The sequence below is a fragment of the Microchirus variegatus genome, assembly GCF_963457635.1.
Source record: "Microchirus variegatus genome assembly, chromosome: 4".
In the NCBI taxonomy this organism is placed as follows: domain Eukaryota; kingdom Metazoa; phylum Chordata; class Actinopteri; order Pleuronectiformes; family Soleidae; genus Microchirus; species Microchirus variegatus.
Genome location: NC_139805.1, coordinates 16,572,840 through 16,585,829, shown reverse-complemented (window position 1 = coordinate 16,585,829; position 12,990 = coordinate 16,572,840). Strand labels below are relative to the sequence as shown.

The 12,990-nt window shown below is 40.8% G+C and overlaps 2 protein-coding genes across 2 annotated transcripts; both read left to right on the top strand.

Moving 5' to 3' along the window:
• Nucleotides 1–3,177: 3,177 nt before the first annotated feature.
• On the top strand, nucleotides 3,178–4,449 carry foxe3 (forkhead box E3; the record flags this gene model as incomplete). The annotated part of the gene is made up of 1 exon (XM_083888583.1): nucleotides 3,178–4,449. The coding sequence occupies one exon, from the start codon at nucleotides 3,178–3,180 to the stop codon at nucleotides 4,447–4,449; it is 1,272 nt and encodes a 423-aa protein (XP_083744709.1).
• A 4,211-nt stretch (nucleotides 4,450–8,660) lies between these two features.
• On the top strand, nucleotides 8,661–10,492 carry foxd2 (forkhead box D2). Its single transcript, XM_083887533.1, has one exon. It carries the CDS (start codon nucleotides 9,078–9,080, stop codon nucleotides 10,179–10,181), a length of 1,104 nt encoding a protein of 367 aa, XP_083743659.1. The 5' UTR covers nucleotides 8,661–9,077; the 3' UTR covers nucleotides 10,182–10,492.
• Nucleotides 10,493–12,990: the final 2,498 nt, after the last annotated feature.

Here is a 12,990-nt window from a genome sequence, read left to right as displayed (position 1 = left end):
CTGGCTCTGTGTGTGTGTTGTGTGTGTGTGTGAGAACCATGTCCAGTCCTTTAGCTGGTCAGTGTACCGTGCAGTGCAGGAGTGAGCAGAAGCAGCACAGGCCAGCACAGCTTGGTAATCCCTACGTTTTCAGGAGCCCTGGCCCGTACTTGATGAGCTTGAGCAAGAAAAAGGTTGCACTCTCTCATCTATTTCTCTCCCCCTCCCTCCCTCCATCTCTTCGTCTTTCTCTCTCTCTCTGTTTTATTCCCCCTCTCTTTCTCATGGACCATCAAACCCCCCCCCCCGTCCCTGTCCCCTAGAGCCACTTTGCAAATGACTGGATTCCAAGTGTTTACTCAGCAACTCCCAGTGTCCCAGTGCACCTTGTATATCTCAGGTTTTCAAGAGAAAGAGAACCTATGGGCCAACTATACCACCAGGTTATGCATGCACACATCTTTCATTTATACTTTCAATTCATTGAGCACTTCTACATTGTTTCTTGTAATGCTTAGGGACACACACACACTTATGCCTTTTGTATTCCCTTTTTTCCCCCCTGATTTTCAAGATTCTTTACAAATCAAAGTGTGACAAAAAACAACGTGTTTCTGTGAACCAAATATTTTTTTCCCCTTTTAATTTTGCTTTTTTGTCTCTCTGAAACAGCCTACAAAATGTAGACAATTGTGTTTTTGCATCTATTTTGGATAATAATTGAATAATACAGTCATTGTTGCTTAGTTACCATGATTCTCTAAGACGTTATATATATAACTGGGGTTCATTAATGGCATGCATTGCTGTATAAAGCTCTTTGAAGGTAGTAAAATTGGAGATATTTGACATTTCCTATCGTTTATCTTTATTTTATGACCCTGATGTGGTTCCCAGCAGCAGCAGCTGCATCCCACTATGTCATGGCCTTGGGGATCCAATATCAGCCAGTCCATAATCATAGTAGCTACTGGGTAGAAAGGAAATTTCACACTGAAATATTCCATTTTGGTGCACGGATGATCTGTCCAGCGTTATGACCAAAATCATAAACACATAGACTGACCATAGCGCAGGACAAGTGTGGAGGGAGCATTGAGACTCTGTTAGGGAGGTTGGGGAGAAGGGGGGATTAGGTAGAGGCCGCAGGCCCTGGGGCAGAGGGCCCGTTTCCTGGCCTGAGCCCCTGTTTGTCCTGCCTGACCTGACAGCTCTGGGGGCAGATCCTGCTCGGATACAGCTTCGCTCCCACGCCTGTCTGAAGCTGTTAGCCACTGGCTGTGAGTAGCTAGCCAGGCTTAGTGTTGTCTGAGCTGCGGCTGGGTCGGAGGGGTCCAGTCATCTCTGTGTGCACGGGGGTGGGGGGGTGCAGCAGCGACTTTGTGTTGGTGGAGAGAGGGTGACAAAGAGGCATCGAGTACAGTGGGTGGTTATGACTAATTTTTTTTTTTTTTTATGCTATAAGCCCTGTCAGAAGGACAAATATCCCTGACTATGTGCTGGATACTCCAAACACATTAAATTGCATTTAAATTACCAATGCCGTTCTTTTAAAAAATATAATTACTTTAGATTCTACAACACTGATATGAATTACAATATGTATTGTTTTGTATTCACTAGATGATCTAATGTTAATGTAACAAAGTCCATAATAATATTTAAACATTTGATGTTTTGTGGAGGTCAAACATGCCGAACAAATGAGTCCAAAATCTCAATTTGATTAAGATAGATGGAGACTGTGAGGGCCTTGGTATAGGATGTACATCATCATTCTAATCAGACTCTTCTCTAAGCCATTGTTTTCCACTCTTGACGTAATATTTCCACCATCAGTATGTCAGGCAAATAACTGTTACTTGGTGGGTTCAACCACACATATCATTCACAACATTCCATGACACTTTCACCTCCTTGTATATCTTACTAAATAATCAATTAGAAGGGCCATCATGTGCTTTGTGTTTACAGGGTGTTGTCTGCAATTGTGGCCAAAAGAGTGTTTTGACTTCAAAATCCATAAGATAACTGGTCTCCTCTCTGACCAGGGGACTGTTTGATTATCACTCTCCGAAAATGAAAATGAAATGAAGGGATATTTACTTTTCTTGCCCAAAAGCTTTGATAGCTCAATTGCTTGTTTTCAGTGGCTTGTTATTATTTTTCAATTGGTGGATTGGCTGTTTGGTTTGGAGTGGCACAGAGCGGCTCTGTACGTGTTGTTTCTGCCCTGGGTATACACGGCGCTGTGAGTGAAAGCAGAGCGACAGAGTCACAGAGATAGGGAGAGGGTCATCTGTGAATCTCTGTTGGAGTCGACACACAACAGTGCTGCACAATGACATTCCCACATCTCTAAATGATCAGGGCCAACCAATGAATTCTCTATGCGGACTTGCTATTACAAAAGGACTTAGTTTAAATCCAAAATTAAATCATGTTAGATTGGGGGTAAATATTTTCCAGTATTTGACAGGCTTACATTTCCCAATGACATACAATGTTTTTGTGTTGTATTGTGAAAGTCTATAAGTGTGGCTATTCCAGGAGTCTCCTCAAATGTGTTTTTATACTGGGAAGTTATAGTAAAATACTGCTAAAATACCAGAAACTGAAGTTAATGGTGATAAGATAAGATAAGATAGAACGTTATTAATCCCGAAGGAAATTCTTGTTCCAGGTTTCTCCAAAAATTACAATAATAACAAATGACACCATACCAATATAAGATCACATGAAAGAACATCAGAAGTGAAATATACAATAAGTGTCAAAAGAGTTGTGCAAATGGAATGACATGATGATGTTTCACTTAATGATAAAGTACAATATCTTTGAAGGAAATAATTTACTGTAAGTAAGTATAATGCGCTGGCCAATACTAATGTACCAAAACTCCATATTTGCAACATCATGTCATATTACAGGGCAACTTCATTTCTTATGGGTGAGAGAAAAATACATGTTCTTTTGGGATGTATCCTCCTGCCTCCATCGTCACTGTTGAGCCAGTGGCGTCATTCGTGCCCTGCCTTATAAAACTGTCAACGCCTGCCTCTCACCTGGACTTAGACGCACACACACACACTAGGGCAGGACAGGGGCTACTTTTGGCCAGAGCAGTGGACCAGCCACAGGTGAACACACACATTTTCTGATCATTTCCACAAAAGCAAGACCAAAATTGTTTCTTTTATGAATCTGGCAAACTACTCTTACTTCTCTGGCATGTGCAACATGACCGCAGAGACGCAGCACTCGCCTGCAGAGGCTAGTCCTGTTGTCTTGTCTCCAAGTATGAGCTTGGATTCTCCGCTGCCGCCGCTGATGCTGCAGCAGGCCCGGTCAAAGGACAACGTTCTGATCAAGTCTGAGCCTAGAGGAAACGGTCCCAGCGCGGAGGATGGAGCCGCTCTGGGCCAGACTGAGGAGCACCTGGCCATGGGCAGCCGCCGCAGGAAGAGGCCCGTGCAGAGGGGGAAACCTCCCTACAGCTACATCGCCCTCATCGCTATGTCCATCGCCAATTCCCCCGAGAGGAAGCTCACCCTGGGGGGCATCTACAAGTTCATCATGGAACGTTTCCCTTTCTACAGGGAGAACTCGAAGAAGTGGCAGAACTCCATCCGCCACAACCTCACCCTCAACGACTGCTTTGTGAAGATCCCCCGGGAGCCCGGCAGACCCGGCAAAGGCAACTACTGGACACTGGACCCCGCAGCTGAGGACATGTTTGACAACGGGAGCTTTTTAAGGAGGAGAAAGAGGTTCAAGCGCACAGATGTGAGCACGTACCCCGGGTACATGCAGAGCTCCAGCGCCTTTACGCCAACCCCAATGGGCAGGCCCTCGTACCCAAACACCCTTTACGCAGGAATAGGCTCTGGTTATGGGCCTCATCTGACAGCCACGTCGTCCCCGCACCATCCTGCCATGCTGCATCACTACCAGACATCAGCCGGGGTCGGACAAGGACAGCCACGCATGTTCAGCATCGACAACATCATCAGCCAGCAGACGGTGGTGCAGAGCGGCCCGGTGCCGGACCTCAGCTGTCAAGCGCTGCAGGGGCTGAGTGGCGGTGACCTGCAGGGCGCCATGACCTCCAGCTGCTCGGTGACCGGCGCAGACCCGTCTGCGTGCTTCCAGAGCCAGGGCGCAGTCAACCACTCAACGAACATGCAGAGTAGAAACAGTGGGAATATCACATCCAATCTGATGCCTGGGTACTCGTACTCGTCCGCGGCCTCTCCTCCAAATCTGCCCACGATGAGTCAGTCCGGGTTTTCCCCGGGGGGCTCTCAGGTTTACTGCCCGGGTAACCGGCTCTCTCTGCCCGCGCTGCGCCCAGGCTCCTGCGCCGAGCACACGGAGCAGCTGCTGGGCCTCTCCAGCCCCATCAATTCCTACAACAACACCTACATGAGACAAGCCAACTTTGCATCAGGATTAGACCGCTACATGTGAGACTAATACACACATGGAACAACTTACACAAATATCGGCTTCTAATCAGTCACATGTTTAAGAACTATGCGCACAAAGCAAATGCAAATGAAATATAAGAATATTTAGGTACTAATGACTCACTACTGTCACCACATGAGTCGCTGTAAGAATAGCTTTATTTTTTTTTGCCAAAACTAGAAACGAAATGACTAAAAAATTACTCATGCATTTAAAAGCTGCAAAGCCATGTAGATTCTGCACATTCCATGACTGTATGTGTTACTGTGACATGTTTCGTTCACATTCCTTTGTTTCATAGTTTAAGTTGTCGTGTAAATAGTTTGACATTATCTTTAATAAAATACATGTTTTAATGGCGAGAAAAGATGGTCTAAAATGAATGCATTGTCTTGGTAATTTAAATGGTTCTTCTTTTTTTTTTTTTTTTTTACTGTGTTTGTATTATAATTTGTTTTATTAAAGTTCTAACGAGTGAGTGAGTTATTCTTTTGGTTTTTATTTTCATAGTTCGTTTGTGTATTCATTTCTATGGCTGGATTTCTGGATTAAAAGGAACAATGTATATATTAAAACAAAAATGCTTTAATTTCTACATATTAGTTGTTGGGTACTACCATACACTTTAGATATTATAAATCTTAAAACACTGGTTTTGTAAAACAGTTTGAATGATTTTTTACATATTAAATATGTACAAACTAATGACCCAGCAAGAAAAGAAACATAATTCTCATGATATCTCATGTCAGGAACTGTTATTACTGAAAGACAAACATTAACTTTATAGGTTTCAAGGCTATACAGGTGTGACATCAAAACTAAGAGAGTAAAAACTAAAATGTCTGTCTTTAATTTGAATAAATCACATAAAATCATATTCTTAATAAATTTTAATAATTAAATTCCCTGCATGTCCATTACTTTTACAAAAAATATACTTTTACAAACTTGTTTTTATGCACATATAAAACATTTTTTATTTTCAGAAGTTAGAGATTAACATAATAATTTTAATGCTCACTGGTGTGTGTTTTTTTTTCATTAATAGCCATCACACATCTACTGATGATGTACTGGTTAATCAATTTTAAAAAAATAAAAATAAAACGTTCTCTTTGTGGAGATTTCAGCAAACTGTCAACAACTGAACACCATATTAGTGAAGGCGGCAGAGAGTTGCTTCTGTTGGATGAAGATTCATTTAACATTTTCCATGGTGGTCGACGGCTACACTGGGATACATCTAAAAGTTTAAAGTAAAACTTAACAAACACAAATACATTTTTTTTTTTAAAGTAATAAAAACGATGATTCTGGGGAAAACATACAACATAATCACTATTCTTATTCTATAATAAAACTAAGATGTCCAAGATGTCCAACAGGTGACTTGTTCTTCCCCTCAGTAATTCTCAAACATCCAGGTTGTCAAACATTTACAGGCTGTTGGTGGTCAGTCTGTTGCAATAAATATGATGATATTAAACTCCAGTGCCTTATCTAGTATGATATTACTAGATATTACTATTAGAGGAGGACTTGCAAGTAAACAGTGGCTCCATGTTTGACATGTTCACCACTAGAGGGAAGCAAAGTCAAGAGATGTTGGAATTCAGTGTGATGGAGTATCTGAATAGCAGAGTCACCATTAACCTTTTTAACAAGTATGTAACTCTAGAATGACTAATAGCCAACGGGTGTACTGTAGATCCAGTGTGTTTAGCAGTTGCGTAAGTATTAAATAAAACAGAGTATAGGTGAGAAACAGTATTTTTGGATTATTGTCTCACTGCCGCCACTTGTTTTGTAGAGTCTGATGATGCTATGATGCACTTTATTATGAGTCACTATGGAATAGTAAGGGTCAAAACATAGAACACTTTAATGAAATATAAAGATCATATTTTCATGGGATATAGGAACGATAAGGGGGGGGTGATAGTCACAATAGGTGTTCATCAATTTTTTATTTACAAATATGTTCAATATATTTTGTATGTTACTGAGTATCTATTTATTTATTGACATATGTTCAGTTTAAATTGTTGTCGTTTAGTCCATTTTGTATATATATGTGGCCTTTTCTATGTGATGATGTGATGAAGTATACATAATTACAATTATTAAAACTATTTTTAGTAGTATTAACACTAGTTATGAAGAAGTGTGGGATTAGATAAATCTAGACTTCTTCCCACTCCGTTTGAACGTGTCAACTTGTGTTAACTTAAATGTAGGTGTTTTTTCTTTCTTTTTCATTGATGTTTTGTTATTTCTTGTTGACCCAAATGCAAATAAACCCTCAATTGAAGCTCGTGTCGTGTATTTCACCCTTGTGTTGAGCATCTATATAACCCTGATGTCTGATTTAAACCGTTTGTTTGTTTTTGGTTTTTTTCATAAAACAAGTATACTTTTTTCCTCATTTACTAATTGTCATTACTCATAGACAACAGCAGAGGGCGCCTCGACACCACAGACGTCGCTAACAAAAAATAAACTCGTTTTAGGCAAATCACGGCTCATTTAACCCAAATGCGTAACCACTCAGTAACTTGAAAAACTTTTTTTTTTTAAAATAATAATTCCAAAATGGTTAAATAAAATAAACAACAGTGACTATTTAGCCACACGCCATAACACTAATTACACTCAACTGCTTGATCATAACGGACATATTATAATAATATTGATAATAATATATAATATATGAATACTAACACGCATAACATATTTGAATGGTTCATCTAGTTTTTGATTAACTGACTTTCAGATCAGATACAACGGTGAGATTTACAACAGCATGAATCAAGACTCGGCATTCAAATTATTATTGTTATTATTATTATTGTCTACATCAAATATATGTTCTCTGTTGTTTAAGGCAGAAGATAAACAAATTGTGTTTTAACCAAATGCTCAAGATCGTCATATATACATGAATAAAAGTAACAGAATAATTAATTAAATGAGATGTTTAATGGATGAAACCTGGGGAAAAGTAAAGTGCTTGATGTGAGGTGGTAGTGCAACATTCGTTTAAATATGGATTATACTGCACAAAACTGTAGTTATTTAACTATTATCTAATGATTTATTATTAGATAAAGTGTTACCCTCTCTACTCGACCTACAGAAGATGAATGAGGTGCTGATGTAAAGCCATTACAATCATTTGTTAATGAGGTGAAAATGTCAAAATAAGCTTCACAAATGACAGACACGTCGCATTGTTTCATTTTGCTGGCCTTTCAAAGACGAACTGGAGCAGGTGAATTAATCAGAGGAATAACCTAAAAACCTAGAGGAATAATATTGTGATTTCTTTACAAGGAAAACATAAAACGCGTCTGAATGAAAACAACTGAGGAAAAAAGATATATGGATGAATTTAAAACGGTCAAATAAATCAATTCATTGCACAATTTCAGTTCAATTACGAGTTTGAAGTGACAGAAATGACATCAATTAAACGTGAAACAAAAGTGTGGATAAGCCTATTTTTAGTGGATAATATGACCAAAAATTTTAAAACAACACGTCTTAGATTATAATAATGATAATTATTATTATTAGCATTATTATTATTATTTTTAATTGTCCTGCATTATTACTTATGTTTGTGACCTCAAACATTTGAACTACAATCTCGCATTGTGTTTTGGGGTGAAAAACAAAGACATCGGTCATCATCATCATCATCATCGTCATCGTGTAAGTTATACTTGTCGCTCACCCACACTGCAAATAAATAAACAAACAAATAAATAAATACATTTGTAATGTGTTCATAAATGAACGCATTTAAATGGAATAAAATGGCAATGCAATGTTTTATCATAGTCAGCGTTGACTGTCTTTAAGATACATTTATTTTTAAATACTTTACAATGAGATTATATTATTCCATATTATTCAAGTGCAAAAAAAAAGATTACCACCACTTTAATGTAAACTTGAAATTCTCAAACAATTTCATAAACGTCACAAAAATATACTGCGCGCATGTTTTCGTTATTTGTATTTATTTATTTGTGAGCTCGAGACTGAAGAGCAGACTCCTTTTTTTCTGCACGGTGATCTCGTCCAGTTTCTGGTAACAGTGACTCAAAGACCACGTGATCAGCGTGCTCCTATAAATACCTTTTGAGAGCTAAGAGGGATAGTGTGACAGCCTGGCCGGATACCTACCCAATCCCGTGCGTAAAAGACATTTTGGAGAGATACTTGGATATCCAAAAGTCGCTTTATAAATGACCCGCAACAGAAACTGATCGCGGGGGAAACAACTGAAGAGTATATCGGTACAAGATCGATGATCTGTGACTCTTTCTTTTACGCCTGAAAACCAGAAGTTGTCTGCTGGATCAGGAGCTCGCGCAGACCTGCTTGACCAACCTCGGACGATCCGGAGTCGCCAAAGCCACAGGTCAAAGTTATTTCTCCCTTTTAAAAAAAACCAAAAATAGATTATAGCTATGTGTGCATTCAATAGTTGGAGATAAAACTGCAGCAAAGGCTGGTGTGGTTGTTCGGGGGAGAGGGGGAGTTTCAGTGCGCGCCTCACCGGACCACAGGAGGAGGAAATCTGGGAGAAAAGGGGAAGAGAAGCAGCGTCTCCAAGGATGACTTTAGGGACGGATATGTCCGATAGCTCTGCATTGTCCGAAGATGTGGACATCGATGTAGTCGGGGGTGACATATCCGTTGGAAAGGACGGAAAGTATATTCACCACGAGTTCAACTTGGACAATGACTCCGACGACAATTACTCCCAGAACGCAGCAGAGAGGAGTTCCTCTCCCGGGCTCAGCAGCTCCGACTGCCCGTCAGAGCAGATGGGATCCGGCACAGAGGCGGGGACCGTGATTGGGGACAAACCCAGAAAAAGTGCACTTGTGAAGCCACCCTACTCTTACATCGCCCTGATCACAATGGCGATCCTGCAGAGCCCTAAGAAACGGCTCACTCTGAGTGAGATCTGCGAGTTCATCAGCAACAGATTCCCGTATTACAGGGAGAAATTCCCCGCGTGGCAAAACTCAATTCGTCACAATCTCTCCCTGAACGACTGCTTCGTGAAAATCCCACGGGAGCCTGGCAACCCCGGCAAGGGCAACTACTGGACCCTCGACCCGGATTCCGCAGACATGTTCGACAACGGCAGCTTCTTGCGCAGGAGAAAGCGCTTCAAGAGGCACCAAGCGAACGAAATCCTCAGGGAAGCCGGTGGTTTCTTACCCGGGTTTGGATACGGACCGTATGGATACAACTATGGACTTCAGCTGCAGAACTTTCACGCAGCTCACAACCCGTATCACCCACACCACGCAGGGGGTGCATTCCCGTTTTCGAACGCGCCCTGCACCTTGTCTTCATCAGCCGCGATATTCCCAGCGCCTCATCCGCTGCCTTCTCTTTTGGGCGCTGATTTAAGAAAGCCCTTTTACCCGCAACTCAGCCCTTCTCTGCCGCCTCTCAAGACGGACTCCAGCGCCCCGAACCGGCCTTCTTTCTCCATTGACAATATCATCGGTGCGGCCAACTCAGCCGCTTCCTCCTACAGCGTGCAGCCGGGCAGCCAGGCTCAGATCCTGGCCATGCTGACCCCAGCACTGGCCTCTGCTTCAGGTCATTTGAACCTGTCACAGGACAGCGTTTTACACCCTGGGCCACAGACTGAGACTTTTCCCAGCAAAACCCCGAACATGAACACTTGTCCTTTTTAAAAAAAAGAAAACACAATTTATTAAAAATAAAAGAGAAGCCAATTATGGCGCTGTCATATGTAAAGCTATAGGCTGAACACTCTCTCCCCGTTTGTTCACAATGTCAGTGGAGAGAAAAGGTTTATTTATGGTTTGTAAATATGCGTATTATAATAATATTGAGAAACAAAATGAGAAACTGCTCCTTTTCCCCCCTCAAACAATGCTGGCCTGAAATTTACCATGTGGCCTTCATTTGTCAGCGGAAAGAAAATACAAATGATCCTGTTATTTTATAAGTTAAATGTGTCACCCATGGTTGTGGGGAGGATTTTTTTTTTTTTTTTTAAATATAGATATAATTGAGAATTTAATTATGATTTATGTTGTTTTTAAATTCGTGCGTCGTGAGATACTGTTGTTGTTGACATGTACAGGCTAGAGACACGGCAAACTCAGGTTTTCTTAGAAAGCACATGGAGACTGGGGAGGTGGGTGTCTGACACAAACAACATTTCCCAAGGTGAATTTGTGTCAATATGGTTTCAGGTTGTTGGACAGTAAGGCTATGTGGTTTTTGGCATATACAAACAAACAGGAGCGCATTACCTCTCTCTCTCTCAACCTTTAATTGTTGTTCGTTCTTATCTATTTCACAACTGAAATCTGTGAAACATACAGTATGTCACGTGTTGCCAATATAGACAGAGAAAGAAAGAAACAGCTCAATGTTCATAGGTCATTTTGTTGTAATGACAAGAATAATAAATGTTTGTGAATTTGAAAAAAAAGAAACCCTATGAAAATCGTTAATTTTTCTTATTATTTTTGAATTATTTATTATTTTATAAAGTTGATGTGTCAGAGATGTTTACCCCCTTAAAATGCATTTAATCTAGATTTAAAAACAAACAAACAATGACTACACTTAAATCAGATTCTATTCTTGTTTCAAATATAATACAATATTATAAATCAGTTGGAATTGAAAATAATATATTTTAACGCCCTCTATTTTGACAATTAACACACATTTATGATTGCTCAAATAACATATAATAAATTAATTAATGCTAATTAATCAATCAAAGAGGATCACACGTTTTTTTTTTTAATCCTTTGACACAATTCAGTTTAGACATTTCAAACAGACAGATGCGTGTAACAGAATATCACGCCACAGTGGGCGAGAATTCCTCCCTGTGTGGCTCCAGCTCGCTTGTAAAGGACCATTTTCCATGCACTTTACAAAGGCCCTAAATGAATGGGGGACGTTAACGGGCCACGACGGTGCGTAATTGAAAGTGAACAAGGATATACCCACGCTCTTTTGGGGCTTTCGTTGCTAATTTGTAGCAGCATTTTTCACCAGGTTCCTAATCCACCATAATGCGTCTTTTGGGCCGTTTGTTGATGTTGTCAGTGGCGGAGCCTCAGGCCCGAGGGAGTGAATGTGCGCACAGTGAGCGGTCCCCCATGTGAGTCCGCAGCCACACACACACACACACACACGCACACGCGCGCGCACACACACACACACACACACACACACACACACACACACACACACACACACACACACACACACACACACACACACACACACACACACACACACACACACAGTCTGAAAAGCAATCTTCTCAAAGGGCCCTCGCTTTGCTCCGCTTTCATGTCGCCTGTGTTGTCTTGAGAAATATATAAAAGACGCAGTGGGACTCGCTCGGTCACAGAAAACAGACCTATTGGTCTTTTTTTCAGAGTTGCTGGAGCACATGTTTCCAGACAGAAAGGGTGTAAAGCCTTTTGAAAAAAAAAACAAAAAAAACAAAACAAAAACACCAGATCTGTGTGCAAACGGTTAAATTAGTTTGTGGGTCTTTTGACAGATGATTATTACAGATGAGGGGTGGGAGAGCTGACTCACTGAAAGTCTTTGAAACGAAAACGAACACTATACTTTCTTCACGCGCAGCCAGCCCTCTATCCCCCGCCGCCCCCAGTTAGTGCAAATTGGGCTATTGAGAAATATCGCATCAGGAGTTTGACAGACAATTTTGATTAGAGCTGCTGTATCCGTGACGTTAATTGATATACTGGACGCGTATATAATTAGCGCAGTAAACGAGGTAGAAAGAAGCATTAGGAGACTATTGAAGTTTTCTCTGCACAGCCGCTCCTGACAGGGAGTCATTACGCACCGCATCAGTCCATTAAAATCCACATGAAGCGTTTTGCCGAGCTGTTAAAAGAACCATTCAAGTAGCGGCAGGGACGAGAACTAAGCCAATAAAACATCACACGCACACACACACACACACGCACAATGTTCATGCCAGAGATTTTGCCTGAAGAGTTCCCAAATACAAGAAAACACTCACTCACACACGCATAATATTATTTGCCCAGCAGTAGTAGTGAGGACACTCATAGTGCATTCCTTCTTACCCCTAACCTTAACCACCATAACTAAATGCCTTACCCTGTCCTGTCCCTTAACCTAAACCCAATTCTAACCCTGACCCTAAAACCAAACTCTCAGAACGTGAGGACCGGCCACACACACATACCAGTGGCGTCAACAGACATTTCAGGAGCTGTAGGGCTCAAATAAAAAAAAAGGTGCCCCCCCCTCATCATTTTTATAAAAATAAATTAAACATTTTGCAGTTACACAGCTACAGATTAATTCATTCATCAATAATGATACACTTATGTTTTTATTTCACAGGATTCTGCAAATTATTGTAAACATTACCGTCTCTCATTACAAAACATGACATAATATATGGGTGATATGTGACTGTCTACTCAATGACAAGCTGGATAA

Coding starts and splice junctions, on each gene's coding strand:
- foxd2 (XM_083887533.1), top strand. CDS start 9,078: ATGACTTTAGGGACGGATATGTCCGATAGCTCTGCATTGTCCGAAGAT.